The sequence below is a fragment of the Moschus berezovskii genome, chromosome 4 (assembly GCF_049115385.1).
Source record: "Moschus berezovskii isolate FMDL1 chromosome 4, NW_MosBer_1.0, whole genome shotgun sequence".
Taxonomy (NCBI): Eukaryota; Metazoa; Chordata; class Mammalia; order Artiodactyla; family Moschidae; genus Moschus; species Moschus berezovskii.
Genome location: NC_142463.1, coordinates 2081321 through 2099404, shown reverse-complemented (window position 1 = coordinate 2099404; position 18084 = coordinate 2081321). Strand labels below are relative to the sequence as shown.

General features: G+C 56.9%; 1 protein-coding gene across 12 annotated transcripts in view; it reads right to left on the bottom strand.

The window, feature by feature from the left end:
• HDAC4 (histone deacetylase 4) overlaps nucleotides 1-18084 on the bottom strand; it is a 288194-nt gene that overhangs the window by 90345 nt on the left and 179765 nt on the right. For all 12 annotated transcript variants that reach the window (XM_055401686.2, XM_088835054.1, XM_055401687.2 and 9 more), the window contains one exon: nucleotides 5803-5953. In XM_055401686.2, the coding sequence (XP_055257661.1) occupies nucleotides 5803-5953 (151 nt within the window). The remainder of the gene's footprint in view (nucleotides 1-5802; nucleotides 5954-18084) is intronic.

The window sequence follows — 18084 nt, the reverse complement described above, 5'->3', positions numbered from 1 at the left end:
CTACGGGCTCCTGAGCTCTGAGAAGCAACAAGAACAGATGTCCAGTGCCAGCAGAGAGGGCACACCCACGATAAACACGGTGACGGGCCGGGCAGCAGGACCCAGACGTGGGTAGAGCACCTGCGCCGTCCAGGGAGACGACCACCTGTCCCTGGTGGGGACTGAGATACCTCCGAGGCACCCACCAGGCCAGGACGTGGATGGTATTCTTGTTCCCTGAGCCGCCTGCAGGGTCCTCACAGGAGGAGGTGCATCTGACGGGCCCTGGGCCGCCATGGACACACGAGGCCCTAGTCCAGCTCCAGGATGGGAGAGGGAGCCCTGCCGGGCTCTCATGGAATCAGAGGGAAACAAATGCAAGTCTGACTTCCTGACTTCCTCCCCCATAAAAAGGACCTGGCAGTTTCCTTGACAGGAAAGAACTCAGAGCGGACGATGCCGGCCCTGTTCCTCATAGTTATACATGCCCTCGCCTCTCGAAAGACTTCTCCACCTTAAATGAAGGCTCCAGCAGTGACAAGACACCTCCAATAAATGAGTACAAATGTTTTGAATTTTTTTACTTAAAAAAATTAATTTCTCCTCATGATCACTCATTCATCTGACAGCCTTACAGGGAATGTTCTATGTGCCAGCAGTGAACTAGTTGGCAGAGATAGAGGTAAACAAGACACAGACAGCCTTCTGACCCGGGCGGGTGTTGGGGTAGTCAGAGGATAAGCTTTCAAGGAAACCCAGGCAGGGAAGGGGCTCTGGGTGGGGCCCACCTGTTGGGGGCAGAGGCCGGGGGCTCAGTGGTCCCTGAAGCAGGTGCCGCCAGACAGGTCTCCCAGGTTAGCGCCCAAGAAAGGAGTGTCTTACCCTACAAACAGGACAAAGAACGACTCTCGCGGTCTGGTATCCCATTGTCGAGCTCCATCTTTTTTTTCCTTTTACATTTTTTTCATATTTATTTTTACTTTACTTCTTTGGTCTTATTTGCGGCACAAATCTTAGTTGCGGCAGGTGGGATCTAGTTTCCTAACCCAGGATTGAACCCATGCCCCCTGAATTGGGAGTGGGGAGTCCTAGCCACTGGACCTAGCCACTAGGGAAGTCCCTATCTCCACCCTTTTGAGCCATTTTTAGGCAAAGCTAACAACTTCTCCAAGTGAAGGCGCCTTCCCCCCGCCCCTCAGCTGTGGTTGTAACTACCAGAGAGAAAGATGCACTCGTGTTAGTTCCAAACTGCCCAGAGGACAGAGACAGGTCTTCTGTTGGACTTTTTTTGTTTTTATATGAATTTAAGGAGCTCCAACCCGTCCATCCTAAAGGAGATCAGTCCTGGGTGTTCATTGGAAGGACTGATGCTAAAGCTGAAACTCCAATACTTTGGCCACCTCATGCAACAAGTTGACTCACTGGAAAAGACTCTGATGCTAGGAGGGATTAGGGGCGGGAGGAGAAGGGGACGACAGAGAATGAGATGGCTGGATGGCATCACCGACTCGATGGAGGTGGGTTTGAGTGAACTCCGGGAGTTGGTGATGGACAGGGAGGCCTGGCGTGCTGTGATTCATGGGGGCGCAAAGAGTCAGACACGACTGAGCGACTGAACTGAACTGAAAGACAGTGTACCTTAGAGTCTTAAACATGATTATATTAAATGAAACAGATGAAAAGAGTATGTGTTCATGCCGAATAAGATGAAAACTGCCATCAACTCTAAGAATTCACTGTTTTACCAAATCAATAGCCTTAACTGGTTATCAATCAGGAAAACTGCAGAATTATTTAAAATTAAAAGCACCATGAATGTTAAAGATAACAAACCTTTCAATGAAATATTCAAAAAGAAATTCATTTTTTAAAGAACCCCAAGAAATGACACAACAGAAGCTCTGCAATACATTTTCAAACACTTACAAACTGGAGATGCTAATACCAGGGGCTCTGTGAGCCACACAAACAAGAATCTCCTTCACAGGTGAGGCCTGAGCAGCGTCCAGCATGTGGCCTGCCAAGCCTGCCTTCTCTCAAGACCACACTCTGAGGGCTGCAGGGCCGATGCAAGCATGCCAAGTACCCACCGTACACAGTCCCTTATTAGTAATAAACCCGACCACCCAAACCCACGAGCTGAACCGCTGGGGCTGCTGCTGTGAGGAGCTCGGAGGGGAGCAGAGAACATTCCTACACCCTGTCAAGGGGCTGCCCGGCAGGCAGAGAAACTGTTTTTGACTTTGAACAGACTGAAACTGTTTTCAGAAGTCAAATCTTTTCATATTTTGTGAGGCCTGAGATGTTATTTTTATTGGGAAGTTTCTGGCAGAAGGGGAGGAAGCACTGTAGACCAAGCTGCCTTTGAGCGACCTGGGTTTGCTGGTAAGCCGGGCGCAGAGACTTGCTGACCCTCACCACCTAGCCCTCGTTCCTCAAAGAACAACCTACAAAGGGGCAAAGAAGAGCCCCTGTAGGATCAAAATGAAGGCCTGGCAAGAGCAGAGAGCAAGCGGGGCAGAGAGTACAGGGCGGGGTGGGAGAGGGGGCGGGGCCGGAATAGAGGGCGGGGCCGGAGAGGGGGCGGGACGGAGCAGGGGGCGGGGCCGGAGAGGGGCGGGGCCGGGCGGGGCGGGAATAGAGGGCGGGGCAGGGGAGGGAGCAGAGGGTGGTGTGGGAGAGCGGGCAGGGCAGGAGTAGAAGGCGGGGCCGGAGGGGGGCGTGGCCGGGGCTGGAGAGGGGGCGTGGCCAGAGAACAGGGTTAGGGTTAGGGCAAGGCAGGAGTAGAAGGTGGGGCCGGGGAGGGGGCGGGGCCGGAGAGGGGCGGGGCCGGGAAGGGGCGGGACCAGAGCAGCTCCACTGGGGATCAGGTGGGCCTCTCAGCAGGCTCTGGGTCCCACATGCCTGTTGTCCCACAGCAAAGTCCCTCACAGGGCGCCTTTGGGAACACATGCTGTTGTCCGTGGGGCGGGGTCTATGGAAGGCAGCCCTCACGTGGTGGACACAGTGGGAGGCCACAGAGCCTCCAGGATGCTCAGGCCCCTAGCTCAGAGCGAGGGCATCCACCCCAACCCCGGTTCGCAGTCTCCACTGCACCTTAGAGTCATCCCGGGAGTATCAGAAAGGAAACCTGGCGCCCACCCTCCGCCCCAGATCAGTCCATCATCACAGCCTGTGCGCTGGTGGTTCGTGACACCAGTGCTTCAGGCTCCGGTGTGATCAGCGCCCCAGCCATACCCTCAGCACGAGTAGTGCTGAGCGGCCTGTGGCGTAGACCAGCCTGGCACATGGCAGATGGGCATGGGAGGCACAGGGCAGGGAAGTGGGGACCAAGTGTGGTGGGCACCGTCTGGCACAGCAGCCCACGGCAGGGACGCGACCTGTATTCACAGAACAAGGTGCAGGTGGCCAGCCAAGCCTGCAAGTCCACTTCTCCTGCCAGCCTCCCGCCCTCACTTAAAAGTCTCGACTGCGGGCTCCCAGGGAGTCTGTTCGTGTCATCGCGCCTGATCGCGGTCTGTAATGAGCTATCCCGCCTGATTGCGGTCTGTAACGAGCTATCCCGCCTGATCGCGATCTGTAATAAGCTACCCCATTCGGATTTACCGATTCCTTTCAAATTCTGGCACACAAGCTAGACCGCACGTGGGAAACAAACTCTGCTGACCTGCTTTCTACACTGAAATTCTACTAGACAGTGAAAGTGCAAATATGCTTCAAATACGTTTATTATTTAAAGAGCGAATGCTGTAATAACTGACTGGAAAAGCTGTTAATTTTGTGTATAAAAGCAATGACTAAGAACGTGCAAATACAGACATAAACTGAACATGAAGGACTACATTCGTTACATCCTTTTAGGAAAAATAATACTTTTTGAAAGAAATTATTTATAAAAATGTACAAAATAATATAGGCATAATAATACAGATTAGATTACATTTTAATTTAGAAAAGACCAGCGTAAGTTAGGCTGCATTAGAGCTGAGACTTCTGTGGTTTCAAAGGCACCACCAGGAAAGACCCTCGTGACACCCACGACCGACCAGAGAATGGGCAAGAGACCGAACAAGGACCCCCCCGGACGGGTCATCCCCGTGGGCAGGAGCCCAGGAGAAGACGCTGAGTCCCGCTCGGATCAGAGGAAGCAGCTGAAGCCAAGGGGCCACTGCTCGGAGCTGAGATTTAAAGTCATCGCAGGGATGCAGGGCTATAGGACCTCTATGATGTCCCTGATGGGGGTGACAAGTGGTCCAGCCACTCTGGAGACTGGCCTCACCGATGGAAGCTGACCTGCTCCACAAGACGCGGCCAAGGGTGTATGGCGCAGCAGCATTTGTCAGAGCCCAGGAACAGCCCAAACATCCACCGACTCTCGAGTAGATGGACACGGCCACGGGGCCCTCAGCAGGAAGTGAAGCCCTCCTGCTCCAGGACACAGCAGACACCACACGCGCAGTGTGGGGAAAAGGAGAAAACCACAGAAGCCCACATGTTAATCTCCTGACATCAGTTTCAAAAGTGGCGTCACGTGTCGGAGCTGCAGGGTGCAGGGGCGTGGCGGCTTCTCCTGAACCGGTCGCAGGTGCTGTGCTGGGGAGCGGCTGCACAGTGATGTGTACATGTGGGTAATTCCCTGCACACAGAAGTCTGTGCACTATTCTTTATGTACAACACACACCAGTAAAAAGACTTTTTAAACAATTTCAAATAACAGACTTTAAAAGAATCTTTAAGACATGCTGTATCTCGTGTGTATATAAAACTGTGTACATAAACTTTAAAAGCTTGTTAAAATGCCTTGTATAGATGGCTAACCACTCTCACTGTGTGCCCATGTGCACAGTTGCTGAGTCATGTCTGACTCTTCGCAACCTTTTGGACTGTAGCCTGTCAGGCTCCTTTGTCGATACTGGGGTGGGTTGCCATGCCCTCCTCCAGGGGATTTTCACCACCCAGGAATCAAACCTGCATCACCTGTGTCTCCTGTAGCTCCTGAATTGCAGGTGGATTCTGTACCCACTGAGCCACTGGGGGAACCCAGCCACTTTCAGCAGTTGAGGATAAAGGAGTTTCAAGGTTTTGGGAGGTTACTATGTACTGGTAAAGTGTGTAAAGACTTCTCGTTTTACTCACGAGCATGAGAAGAGTAAACCACCATCTGGTCAGGACATTGAATCCTGACACGGGTAGAAGTGCACAGCCTGACATACTTGCAGGATTAACAGGGCACCCACACGTGCACCTGAGCTCTGAGGTCTTGGGGGAAAGCACCAGAGCCTGGGAAAGTCTACCTAATTTCCAGAGACAAGCACACAGAAGAGTCTCCTGTCTAAGATCAAGTTGGGCGCTTCCTGGAAGATAACGGACTCTGCTGGTCTTCTCACAAGCACAGCCAGGATGGAAAGCGAACACTGGGGTCAAAGGGCAAAAGTGTGCACCCAGGAGTCATCGCGCCTCCTCTCAGCGACAGGCCATCCTACCATCTGCCGCTCACAAATGCTCTCAGACAAAGCAGCTTTGAGAAAAAGTTGAGGCCGAACTCAGGCAAAGCTCACTGTGGCACTTTACGGGTCTGAGTCATTTCTAAGTCCGCCAAGAGTCTGCAAACTTTCCTGCAAATGCTTAAACCAAACCAAAAGTGGGGCCGGACGCCCTCCGCAGTCCCTGTGTGAAGACAAGGCCGGGGACCGGCCCTGAAGCTGGGGCGCCCAGAGACACATGGGCGAGGGGGCTCCTGGCTGGCTGTCTCTGGGGCCTGGTCCCGGGGCTCGCGGGTGAGGGGGGCGCCCGCCCGCCGCCCGCCCGCCGCCACACACTCACTCTCCTTGCCCTTCTCCTTGTTCTTCAGCTGCTGCAGCTTCTGCTCCCGGTGCTGCTTCTCCAGCTCCTGCTCCTGCCGGTGACGCTCCAGCTTCCGCTGGTGCTCCAGCAGCTCCTGCTGGTGCTTCATGGCCAGCAGCTCCTGCTGTTGCTGTGGGCGGGAAGCAGCAGATACAGACGGTCAGACCCTCGCCCCGAAAGGAGCAGTGAGAGGGGCGCGCGGGAGAAGAGCGGTGGGGGCCAGGGTCCCCTCTCTGCCGGTGTGGCCCCCGGGCCTCGCTCCCCTGCGCAGGGCCCACATCGCCAAGCAGGAAGCAGGGCTGCTCGAGGACGTCTCCCACACGTTTCACACTGAAGGCTGTAAATGAAAATAAAGATGACTGACCTCCTGGAAGAAAATGTGCCTGACGACTTATGCAATCTAGGAAGTCGGGAGGGACGTACGGATGCGAGAGTTGGACCATAAGGAAGGCCGAGCACCAAAGAATTGGTGCATTTGAACTGTGGTGTTGGAGAAGACTCTTGAGAGTCCCTTGGACTGCAAGGAGATCAAACCAGTCAATCCTAAAGGAAATCAATCTTGAATATTCATTGGAAGGACTGATGCTGAAGTTCCAATTCTTTGGCCACCTGAACAGCTAACTCATTAGAAAAGACCTGGATGCTGGGAAAGATTGAAGGCAGGAGAGGAGAAGGGGACGCCAGAGGATGCAATGGTTAGATGGCATCACTGACTCAGTGGACATGAGTTGGAGCAAACTCCAGGAGATAGTGGGGGACAGGGAAGCCTGGTGTGCTGCAGTCCATGGGGTTGCAGAGCTGGACACGACTGAGTGAGTGGAATGCCGTTTTGAGAGTGACACAAAAGAGCGTGAAAGAGTGTGGCCACTTTGCAAAACTGTTTGGCACATTCTCACAGAGTTAAACACACACCCGTCCGAGATCCAGCAATCCCACACCCAGGACTGATCCAAGAGACGTGGGAACACATCCGGGGCAAAGCCCCGTGCAGGACCACACGTGGCCACTGTGCGCACAGCAGCCCTGCCTGACATACCCCCGACGCCCTCCAGACGTGAGCCCAGGGACAGGAGTGTGTGTTCTTATGTGAGAATCCCACCCAGCAACGTGAAAGAATAAACTGGACATACTGGCAGAAACACGGATGGGCTACAAACAAGCGAAATGAGCAGGTCTGGTGTCGGCTGTGGAAACAGGACAGAAGAGAGTCCACGTGCAGACTCTATTTACACAAGTTCTCGAACAGGAACTCCTAAGACACGGAGGTAAAAGTCAGAGAAGGCTGCTTCTTGGGTGAGGTAGTGGATGAGCCTGGGGGAGCCGCCCAGGGTGAGCACTGTCTGGTGGAGGCAGCGTTTACAGACACTCATAACTGTCCATGAACACATACTCAGGATGTGTGCGTTCTGTTCTGTGTAAGTTATATCACATTTTCAAAAATGACATAACTGACAGTGTAAAAAGCTACCTTCACAATATATACTGTCAACAAAGTTAAAATGCAACAGGTGAGTGAGAAAAACTCTTTGCCATACTTATGTGCAGATCAACTTTTATATGCAGATGGCTGTTTCACGTTAATAAGAATATGATAAGCAGCCCACTAAAATGGTGAGCACAAAGGCCAGGAGATTCACCACAAAGAGTTCAGTCGCTCAGTCATGTCTGACTCTTTTCGACCCCATGGACTGCAGCACGCCAGACTTCCCTGTCCTTCACTATCTTCCAGAATTTGCTCAAATTTGTAGATTGAGTCAATGATACCATCCAACCATCTCATCCCCTGCCATTCCCTTCTCCTTCTGCCTTCAATCTTTCCCAGCATCAGGGTCTTTATCAACGAGTCGGTTCTTTGCATCAGGTGGCCAAGTACTGGAGTTTCAGCTTCAGCATCCGTCCTTCCAATGAACATTCTGGCCTGATTTCCGTTACAATGGACTGGTTTGATGCTTTTGAACTGTGGTTTGGAGACGACTCTTGAGAGGTCCTTGGACAGCAAAGAGATCAAGCAAGTCACCAAAAAGAGTGGTTAAAAATAAATGGGAAACAATGTTCAACGTCACTAGCCATCAAATCCCATTTTCAGTTAGCGCACTGGAAAAGGTAAGAATGGACAAGTGGGCCAGTGCTGATGGGGGTGTGGGAGAGACACGTTCAAGCTCAGACACCTGACAGGTTTTCCTGGAACATCAACCAGCCAAGTCCTCCACTGACGGCCAGAACTGCCTGCTCCCACTGGACGGCCTCTCCCACTCTCACGCTCCCAGCTGTCTGTCCGGCCCCACGCCCGCCTCCCCGCCCCAGGGCTCGGCCACCCCTGCCCGGCTGCGGCCTCTCCACCAGCCACGTGGGTTCTCAGGAAGCCCCGAGGGCCTCCCCTGCCATCCTGGCCACCCACCCAGGGCAGGCCTCTGCCCGCAGCACCTTCCTGGGGGGCGCTTGTGTCCCAGCCGTGGCTCACTCCCGACCCCTCTCCTTTGGGTAGGGCGGGTCTGGCCCTGTCCCTGCCCCATGGCGGGTGGGAGGGCTGCCATCTGTCTCCTGCGAGGCCCCGGGACTCTCCATGGACAAGCACGCTTCCCCAACATCAGCCATCACGCGCGTGAGACGCAGCAGGGCGGACGCACCCCGTGGCCACTCCCGGGGGCCCCGACGGATACCTCCTTGCCAGCCTGCTGCGGAAAAGGAGGGATGGCTGAGCCCTGACCGGACGGAGCCCGGGCAGGCGGATCCCAGCTGTGACACACACACACACACACACACACACACACACAGACACACACACACACACACAGACACACACACACACACACCCATGGTCACAGCGGTGCCCGCACACACAGCAGGGCACCCAGGGCCCTCATCCACAAGCCCTGCCGCCTCCCGCCTTCCCCGGAGGGGAGGGGGTTCCTTTCCAGCCGGGACCACGGGGGACAGAATGCAGAGGGGTGGCTGTGAGGAAGCCCAAACTCAGCGCGGGAGGGAGGGAGGGAGAGGGAGGTGGCCGCTGGACAGAGGGTGCTGGGATGGGGCTCACGAAGAGAAGCGAGTGTAGATGGCCCCCAGGCAGCAGAGGAGCGGGTGTAGACGGTCCCAGGCAGCAGAGGAGCGAGTGCAGACGGCCCCCTGGCAGCAGTGCACCTGCCCCCACCCGAGGGCCCGGGGCTCCCAGGCCACATCGTGCAGCAGGCTGTGCGGCGACGGGCAGGAGCGGATGCTCAGCTCAGTGCCCACCCGTCTGCTCCATACACGTTGAGCGTCACGGCTGACCTCTCTCTACGGCAGAAACAAACACAACCACCTTCCCAACAAGCGGCTGGCAGGAACTGGGGGCAGGACGAGGGCGGCAGAGGCCGCTCTGGGTGACCGGATTTCAAGAGTGGATCTCCACCCTGGCCTCCCAGCTCTGCGGTGACTGTCGCCCGCGGTCAGCACAGCTGGGCCTGACATTTAGCGCTTCCAGCTGGCATTACTGTGTGTGTCTGTAAGATCAGTTCGAGAACTCTGCAAATGGTTTAAACAGTGGTGTTTGCTTCTCTTCTGAAAGGGACACGGGATGACGCCACTGGGACAAAAGACCAAATGAAGTGGAAATAAGCCGTGTCCCTTGTTACCAGTTTCCTTCCAGGAAGGAGGGCCGCTCACCCAGGGAGGTTCTCCTACCAGAGAAAATGTCTGTGATTTGCCTGGATTCAGAGGCTCCTGCCTTGGGGCCCGATGGCACTGTACCCAATGTCCAGCGGTACAGGCCCTCATGGGCATCACCAGGCCACTGCCAGCCACTCTGGGATTCCACTAGCATTGTCAGTCTTCGGAAACGGACACCTCAAGGGGCTGTCTGGTGTAGGGAAGCCAAGAGAGTGCCCGGAACAACAGATCCTGGGGTGAAGAACCCGGCGCTCCTGGTATTACCTATCCGCCCAAACTGCCTGCACACAGCCCGGGCCCCCCTCACCTGCTCAGCGTTCATTTAATGAGTAAATGAGGCACAGCAGAAATCTGCTGAGTCTGGTCTCACAGTATTCACGTTTCAGCCAGAACCCAGAACAGGAAAGTGAGATCTTTCAGTTATCATTACAAAGAGACTGGAGACCACCTAGGCCCCGGTGATTAAAATTCACGGGAAGACGCAACCCTCAGAAACAACTGTCGCGCAGCTTTAATGAAAGGAACATTAAGAAACCACACCTCTGGCATCCCCACCATCATGGCGTGAAGGAGAAGGGGGCGACAGAGGATAAGCTGGCTGCATGGCATCACCGACTCGATGGACACGAGCTTGGGCAAAGTCCGGGAGACGGTGAGGGACGGGGAGACCTGGCATGCTGTAGTCTGTGGAGTTGCAGAGAGTCGGACATGACTGGGCGACTGAACAGGAGGGTCCAGCACGTTTTCTGCCTCTGAGCTCTCGTGCCCACACAGGAGGCATGCGCGGTACGCCATGGTCTCTGCGTCCAGCCCAGGCCCCAGGGGAAAGCGGAAGCCGCTGGCAGCTGCCCATCTGCTCCAGGCCAAGGGCGGCTGGAGGCTCACCTGGCCCGTCTCAGCAGGGCTCCTGGTCGCAGGTGGTGGGCACCCCCTCTCCTGTCATCCCTCCTCTGCTGACGGCTCAGGCTGGGGAGACCCACACCCGCGCACAGGACAGCCTGGGTCGGCAGGGCCAGGACCGGAGGGCCAGGCCGGGCTCCATAGGGGCTGAGCCGTCCCCCAGGGCTAGGACCACCAGGGCCCCAGGCCACGCCCGAGCTGAGCAAGTGGGCTGATGTGGGGCCTTCCCGGCTCCTCTAAGCCACTCGTGGGACTGTCTCCTGGGGAGGCTCTACCCCAACACACAGCGGGTGCACCCAGCGTGCAGAGGGGGAGCTGGCCGAGGCCTCTCGCCCCCGCCTCTGGCCAACGCGGTGGCTGTTGTTGCCATCCGCTTCCTGTGTCACTGTGAAAATAAACACACGGATTTCAGGTGGCCCCTCACCGCAGAAAGCACAGCACTGTCACAGCCTGGCATGGCCGGGGCAGAGCGGGGGTCCACCTGGGGGCATGGGGCTGCCCCGGTGAAGCCCATGACCACCTGGGGCTGAACCCGGAAGCCCTGTGCATCGAGCCCCGACAGGGGCAGTCATGGAGCTTCCCCAAGATGGTCAAGGAGCTTCTAAGGCTCAGGTGGCCCGCTTTCTAAGGCTTGGGGAGAAGTCCAGGGCAGACCAGTGACCCCCAGGGGTCAGAGCACCAGCTTGATGGAGGGGACCTCCTCTCTGCTCATCTCCAGGCTCACGGGCTACTCGGTCACGGTGGTCAGGGCCCACTCGAGACTAAAACATTCTTGCCTACGGGGGTCCTCTGAAATGGAACCATGTCCATCTTTGTCTTACTGGATTACTGGCTCAAATCAAAGAGGCACCCTCATTTCAGTTAAGTTCAAAATCACCCTTCCCTCCAGTCTCATGGCACACAGCAGCAGTAATCAAGAGGTCCCGTGGACGTGTCACTCAGGTTCCCCCCTAATCGGACACTCAAATGCCACAAAGGGTCAGCCATCAGCAGGTGGGTCAGAGAGAGGAAGGCCTGCATCACAGACGCTCGGTGCTGCGGACGCCGCGGACAGGGCACCGCTGCCAGCGGTGGGGGCAGGGGGAGGTGACAGTGGTCCGGGGGGCCCGCCACCCCCAGCACCCCACCTCCACTCCTGTGACACGCTTCCTCCTCTCTGGTAAGCGCCCTGGAGGCCAGCGGAGGGTCCCCTCCCCCTGCAGGGCACCCTGACCCCTCCTCTCCGCGGGGTTCACCTCCACCTGGACACGCTTCCCGGGGCGGCTCGGGGCTGAAAGACCCAGGCTGGGCCTGACCCTGTCTCCCTCTGGCTCTCCCTGCCATCCAGCACACAGGGCCCATGAGGGTCCCGGGCCAGACCAAAGGCAGCGCGTTTATCAGAGAGAGCCAGTGAGGAGAGATGAGATAGAAACCGTGGTGTGAGTCCACATGAGAGGGCTTTCTCTGCAGAACAAACCTCGGCCGCCACCTCTGGAAACACGCTCAGTGCGCCTCCTCTCCTACAAGCTGGGGTGGCACAGGGCACAGGTGCAGCATGACCCTCCCGTGTGCCAGGCCCGCGGGCCCAGCGCAACATGGAGCGACCATCCACGCCCCCGGGGTGGCAGGTCAAAAGAGGCCCTCCGCCGGCCCATCGGTGACTTCCTAGAAACGCGGAGTGCGGGCTTATGAGCCATCCCTGACTGTAAGTGCGTTCACTGGGTGCCAACGGGTTCAGGAATGACACGGGCTCGCAGCAGCCACGTGCCTTCCCGGGCACCAGGGCTATGGCCGATGAAGCGTGTCCTCCGGGCTCATTACAAGTTGCCTCAGACGACCCAGAGCTGGGGTCCAGGCAGCATCACTCAGCTACCCGGGCAGGTAATAGAGACAGTAAACACCGCGGCCTGCTCACAGGCCGGAAAAGCAGGCTCCTTTCAATTTTATCCGCTTCCCTGCAAGGAAAAGAGTCAAGTGCTCGCTAAGCAGCTCCTAGAGCTCTCCTGTCGAGAGACGGTACCAACCACAGCCGGTTTCACACATGCACACACACACAAGCTCAGCCTCACTAGTGAAAAAGGACGTGCAAATAGAATGGAAAGCGCTTTTATTTTTTACCTGTTAGACAGAAGATACCCTGAGACCTAAGGAGAGAAGAGCCAAGCTGGACACAACCTCGCAGAGAGCAGGCACACTGCTGGACGGAGACCCACTGAGACCGCTAAAACGTGTAACACGCACACCTCAGCGTACCGCTCATAGGAAGGGGTTTATTCTGAGGAAACCTGCCTAATGGACGGTGCCGGCATTCTGGGCTGCAAGCAGGAACCGCGGAAGACCAGCCCCATCTCCTAGGATTGCACCTGTCAGACCAACGCGTCAGGACGGGTCACCACCCTGCAGTGCAGGCAGGGAGGGGACACTCATTATAGATGGGGAGGGGAGGCTGCAGTGTAGACGGGAGGGGAGGCTCAGTGTAGACGGGAAGGGAGCCTGCAGTGTAGATGGGAGGGGAGCCTGCAGTGTAGATGGGGAGGCTGCAGTGTAGACGGGAGGGGAGGCTCAGTGTAGACGGGGAGAGGAGGCGGCAGTGTAGATGGGGAGGGGAGGCAGCAATGTAGATGCGGAGGGGAGCCTGCAGTGTAGACGGGAAGGGAGCCTGCAGTGTAGATGGAGGGGAGCCTGCAGTGTAGACGGGAAGGGAGCCTGCAGTGTAGATGGAGGGGAGCCTGCAGTGTAGACGGGAAGGGAGCCTGCAGTGTAGATGGAGGGGAGCCTGCAGTGTAGACGGGAAGGGAGCCTGCAGTGTAGATGGGAGGGGAGCCTGCAGTGTAGACGGGAAGGGAGCCTGCAGTGTAGATGGGAGGGGAGCCTGCAGTGTAGACGGGAAGGGAGCCTGCAGTGTAGATGGGAGGGGAGCCTGCAGTGTAGATGGGGAGGCTGCAGTGTAGACGGGAAGGGAGCCTGCAGTGTAGATGGGAGGGGAGCCTGCAGTGTAGACGGGAAGGGAGCCTGCAGTGTAGATGGGAGGGGAGCCTGCAGTGTAGATGGGGAGGCTGCAGTGTAGATGGGAGGGGAGGCGGCAGTGTAGACGGGAGGGGAGCCTGCAGTGTAGACGGGGAGGAGAGGCTTCAGTGTAGATGGGAGGGGAGCCTGCAGTGTAGACGGGAAGGGAGCCTGCAGTGTAGATGGGAGGGGAGCCTGCAGTGTAGATGGGGAGGCTGCAGTGTAGATGGGAGGGGAGGCGGCAGTGTAGACGGGAGGGGAGCCTGCAGTGTAGACGGGGAGGAGAGGCTTCAGTGTAGATGGGAGGGGAGCCTGCAGTGTAGACGGGAAGGGAGCCTGCAGTGTAGATGGGAGGGGAGCCTGCAGTGTAGATGGGGAGGCTGCAGTGTAGACGGGAGGGGAGGCGGCAGTGTAGACGGGAGGGGAGGTGGCAGTGTAGATGGGGAGGCTGCAGTGTAGACAGGGAGGGGAGGCTGGAGTGTAGATGGGAGGGGTGGTGCCAGTATAGACGGGGAGGCGAGCCTGCAGTGCAGAGGGGAGGTGGCAGCACTGGGGTCACGGGGTTCACTCGGCTCTGTGGTGTCACCCACGCTGGGCACGTGTGGGCTCTACCAGCTCTTGACGGCATCCCCAGGCTCCTGTCCGCCCACGGCCAGCGATCCCATGGGTCCGGGGCCATCGGGACAGAACCACCTATCCCCTCCTGGAAGCACTCTCTGAAGACTCCTGTCTCCTTTCTACGCTGCAGACATGGTCATGCAGAAAATCCACAAGTAGCGACTAGAGGCCGACAGAAGGCAACGCTGGGCTGGAAGTTCTATCAGCAGACAGAACAAAGGCTGCTGAAGCTGCTGACCAGAACCCCGGGGGAGTCCCGGGTCCGCAGGGCCCGAGCTGCGGACGGTGCTGAGGTGGGCTCTCAGGGGTGGGGCGGCAGAGCGGGGAGGGCCACTTCTGCTTGTTCTCACCGCGCCTCGTTCCAACTGGAAACATGAGATAGGGGGATCCCCTTGACAGCATGTTTAGAAAATTTAAAATGACACATCAGAGCGGCAGACCCAGGGAGCACTGCATCTGCTGGGTGATCCACTCAGCAGCCCCAGCTGATAAGAGACTTTCTGGACATAAACACCCACCGACATTCACACTCAAGACTCCCTCGACCCTGGGCCCCAGTGACCACGCTCCAGGACCCCCTTCCAAAGAGGAAAGAACCTTAAGACAGGATGGGGACAGGCTCCTGAGCGGCCAGGACCAGCAAGCTTCCAGAACCAGTGCGACGCTGAGTATTGGAACCCCAGAGAGAGAGCATCCCTACCAAGGTCAACCACTGCGGTTACCTTTAAACACTATGTTAGTCACTCAGTCGTGTCGACTCCCTGCAACCCCAGGGACTGGAGCCCACCAGGCTCCTCTTTCCATGGGATTTTCCAGGCAAGAATACTGGAGTGGGTTGCCATCGAACCTGGGTCTCTGGCATTGCAGGCAGATTCTTTACCATCTGAGCCACCAAGGAAGCCCTTTTTAAAACACTGTTCCCTTTTTAATTATAAAATCCTATTCAAATTCACTGATGGTTTAATGACACTAATTAGATTGTGTGCCCAAGAAATCTGTCTGACAAACACCACTGCCAAATGTTACTAACAAGATGATGGCTTGTGAAGAGAGCGGAAATCCTCAAAACAGAGGCTGGCTGATGGGGTGAGGGTTACATAGTTTTAAGCGGCTTCAGACGAAAGATCTCTGCTATAAACGGAGAAACAAACAAAGCGCAGAGAACACGTCACCTTGAGAAGGTTTCTGAACTGCGTTTCTGGGGCTCCCATCCTCTCTGCAGGCTTCTGGCCTGAAGGTGTAGGGGGCTGGGGGACCCCCGGTGGAGGGGTTCTGCCTCCAAAGATGGGGGCCCCCGGGAGGCCAGGTAAAGGACCCGGAAGAGATGGGCTGCCCTGACCTTTCAGGCTTCTGAGATGACATCAAGATGCAGGAGTCTGATGGTGAAAGTTCAAGAAGCCTGCTGGTGAGGGGGAGAGGGAACCACATCACAGGGACGAGCAGTGCAAGTGGGCGGGGGTGGGCTCTTCAGATCGCTTTCGGGAGTCACAGAAAACAGGAGGCTGCAGCTCCAGGGACAAAACGGGCCGGGCAGCTGGCGGCGGTGCTCGCTGGTACCAGAAGGCGGTTATCTAGACTGACTCTGGTGAGGACCTAGTGCCGCAGCTGCCGAGCGCTTCCTCCCAGCCCTGGAAACCCGGTGTGGCTCAGGGCCAAAGACCGCCTTGGGGCGGGGCCTCAGCGGGAAGCCCCACCCCCTCCCTCACCCCCCATCCCCCCTGCACGTGATGGGGCCCCGGCTCCCCCGCCGGCAAGGCAGGTCCAGGCCGCACCCCACAGAGCACCCCCAGGGGCTCCATATCCTCCCAGCAGCAGGAGGACACGCGCTTGGCGTCGGGGGCAAAGGGCATCGCGCTGACTCTCAGGACCCTCGCCCAATCCATCCCAAACCCAAGGGTGCTTATTAAAAAGCAGAGGACCACCATGGCTGGGGGGACTGTCTCCATGGAGACCAGTGACATCTTGATTAGGCGGGAGCGCGCACTGGTTCAGAGCTCTCTACAGGCAAAGCCATGAAGCCTGGCCCTGCAGCAGCTCTGGAGGCTGTTGTTCTCTGCTGGGTTTGTCTGACGCTGACCTCGGCAGCTCCTTGGAGTCGGGGTGGAGGGCAGCAGTGGCAGCGACAACGCTGCTGAGACCCAGGGCCTCAGGCAAAGTGCCAAGCTAGCCAGAGGCAGAAATAGACGGTGCACAGTCCCTCTGCCCGGCAGCAGTGGGCACAAGCCATCTGGGCACAGGCTGGTGGTGCCCAAGGAAGCTGAGGTTGGGCCGAGTGACGTCCAGCTGCGGGCGTGCTGGTCTCCGAGGGAAGGTGTCTCAGGAGCACCGTGTACCACGCTGGACTGTAATTCCCCACGCCGCTGCCGCCCAGTCCCGCAGCCACTCACCACGTGTGGCTGCAGAGCAGATGGTCCCCAGGGACGTGGGCTCGGCATGTCCGGTCCACGGTGTGCACCCAGGCTCGGTATGGGCACAGCCGCTTACGGGGGTCACGGGTTGAAGTGACACTTTAGAAATACGAGGTTAAACAAAATGCCCTGAAATTACTTTTACCTTTAGTAGCCAGGTCCCCAGTGCCCCCCCCAAAGACTCCTGCCTCCTGGTGTCCACCTTTTGGCTGGGACCCTCCCGGGAGGGTTGATACCTATGACAGCAGAGCAACGTCCTGCAGGCCTGGCCCCGTGCTCAGATGAGACCGCCGCCCTGGCCATGCCCAACCACACCCCAGAGGCCCCGTGGCCCGGCCATCTGTGAGCTGCCCCCGGATCCCCGACCCGCGGGAGCTGAGCTGTCCGATAACACACGTTTGTAATTTCAAGCGGCTAAAAATATTTTGGGTAATTTGTTACATAACAATAAGTTACTCACACAACCTGGTTTCTTTGGGTGTTTTAAGGTGGCTACAGAAAATATAAGACTACCTATGAATTTTAACGTGTACACATTTCCACCAAACAGCAAGGCTCTGCACGGTTCTAAGTGCGTGACGCACGTTGTGGTCACAGACGCTGTAAGTGGTCCCTCAGCCGAGTGACGTGACCTCTGTGTGCCTCATTGGTGCACGCTTCTTCCTAGAACACTTGCTTTTAAAATCTGGGGTCAAATAAATACATGGAGACAGTGAATGGGGCTTCCCAGGCGGCCAACTGGTAAAGAACCTGTCTGCCAAGGCAGGAGACATAAGAGATGAGGGTTCAGTTCCTGGGTCGGGAAGGTCCCCTGGAGGAGGGCGTGGCAACTCGAGTATTCTTGCCTGGAGAATCCCACGGACAGAGGAGCCTGGGGGCTGCAAAGAACATGACTGAGGCTACTCAGCACGCACCAGACAGTAACTACCTAAAACAAACAATTCTATTAGTTTTTTCCTTATCCCATCTAAATGAAAGTAAATATTAGCTCCCCCTCAATTATCAAGAGTCAGTGGGAGAAATGGAGAGAAGATGGACAAGTCCCGAGAAGAAAATGAAGACAATCCCTAAGCACCACACCCCGTGGCGACCACTGCTAATATTCCAGCACTTCTTCTTGCTGGTAATGTCGCTGTTTAGGGACATATGTTTGTAGATGAAGTCCAACAATAAGAATTCTCCCCCACTTCAAGCTTCTACAGGGTGACTTTAAATGCTGTTTCCACTCTTGGCCACATCAGCCAGCTTCCAAGTGCTGACATGCAGGTCTAAACAGCCCAGCGAGGAACATCCCCAGGCATCAACTTCAGCCTGGCAGCAGGTCATTGGGGTGGTCCTGGGCGGCGGGACAGAGGGCCAGGTGGGGCGGGCCAGCCTGGGGCTGGGGGCGGTGGTTCTGGGCAGAGGGATTGCAGGCACACACAGGACAGCCTGAGGGCTCAGGGTTTGGTCCTGGGCTGTGGAACCGCAGGTACGCACAGCGGGTTGGCCTGGGGGTTTGGGGTTTGGTCGTGGGCGGCAGAAGCGCAGACGTGCACAGTGGGCTGGCCCATGGGCTCGGGGGTTTGTCCTGGGCTGTGGAATCGTGAGTACACCCAGGGGGCCAGTCCAGGGGCTCGGAGTTCGGGCTTTGGTACTGGGCAGCAGGGTCGCAGGCACGGACAGTGGGCCGGCCCAGGGACTCGGGGACAGTCCTGGGCGT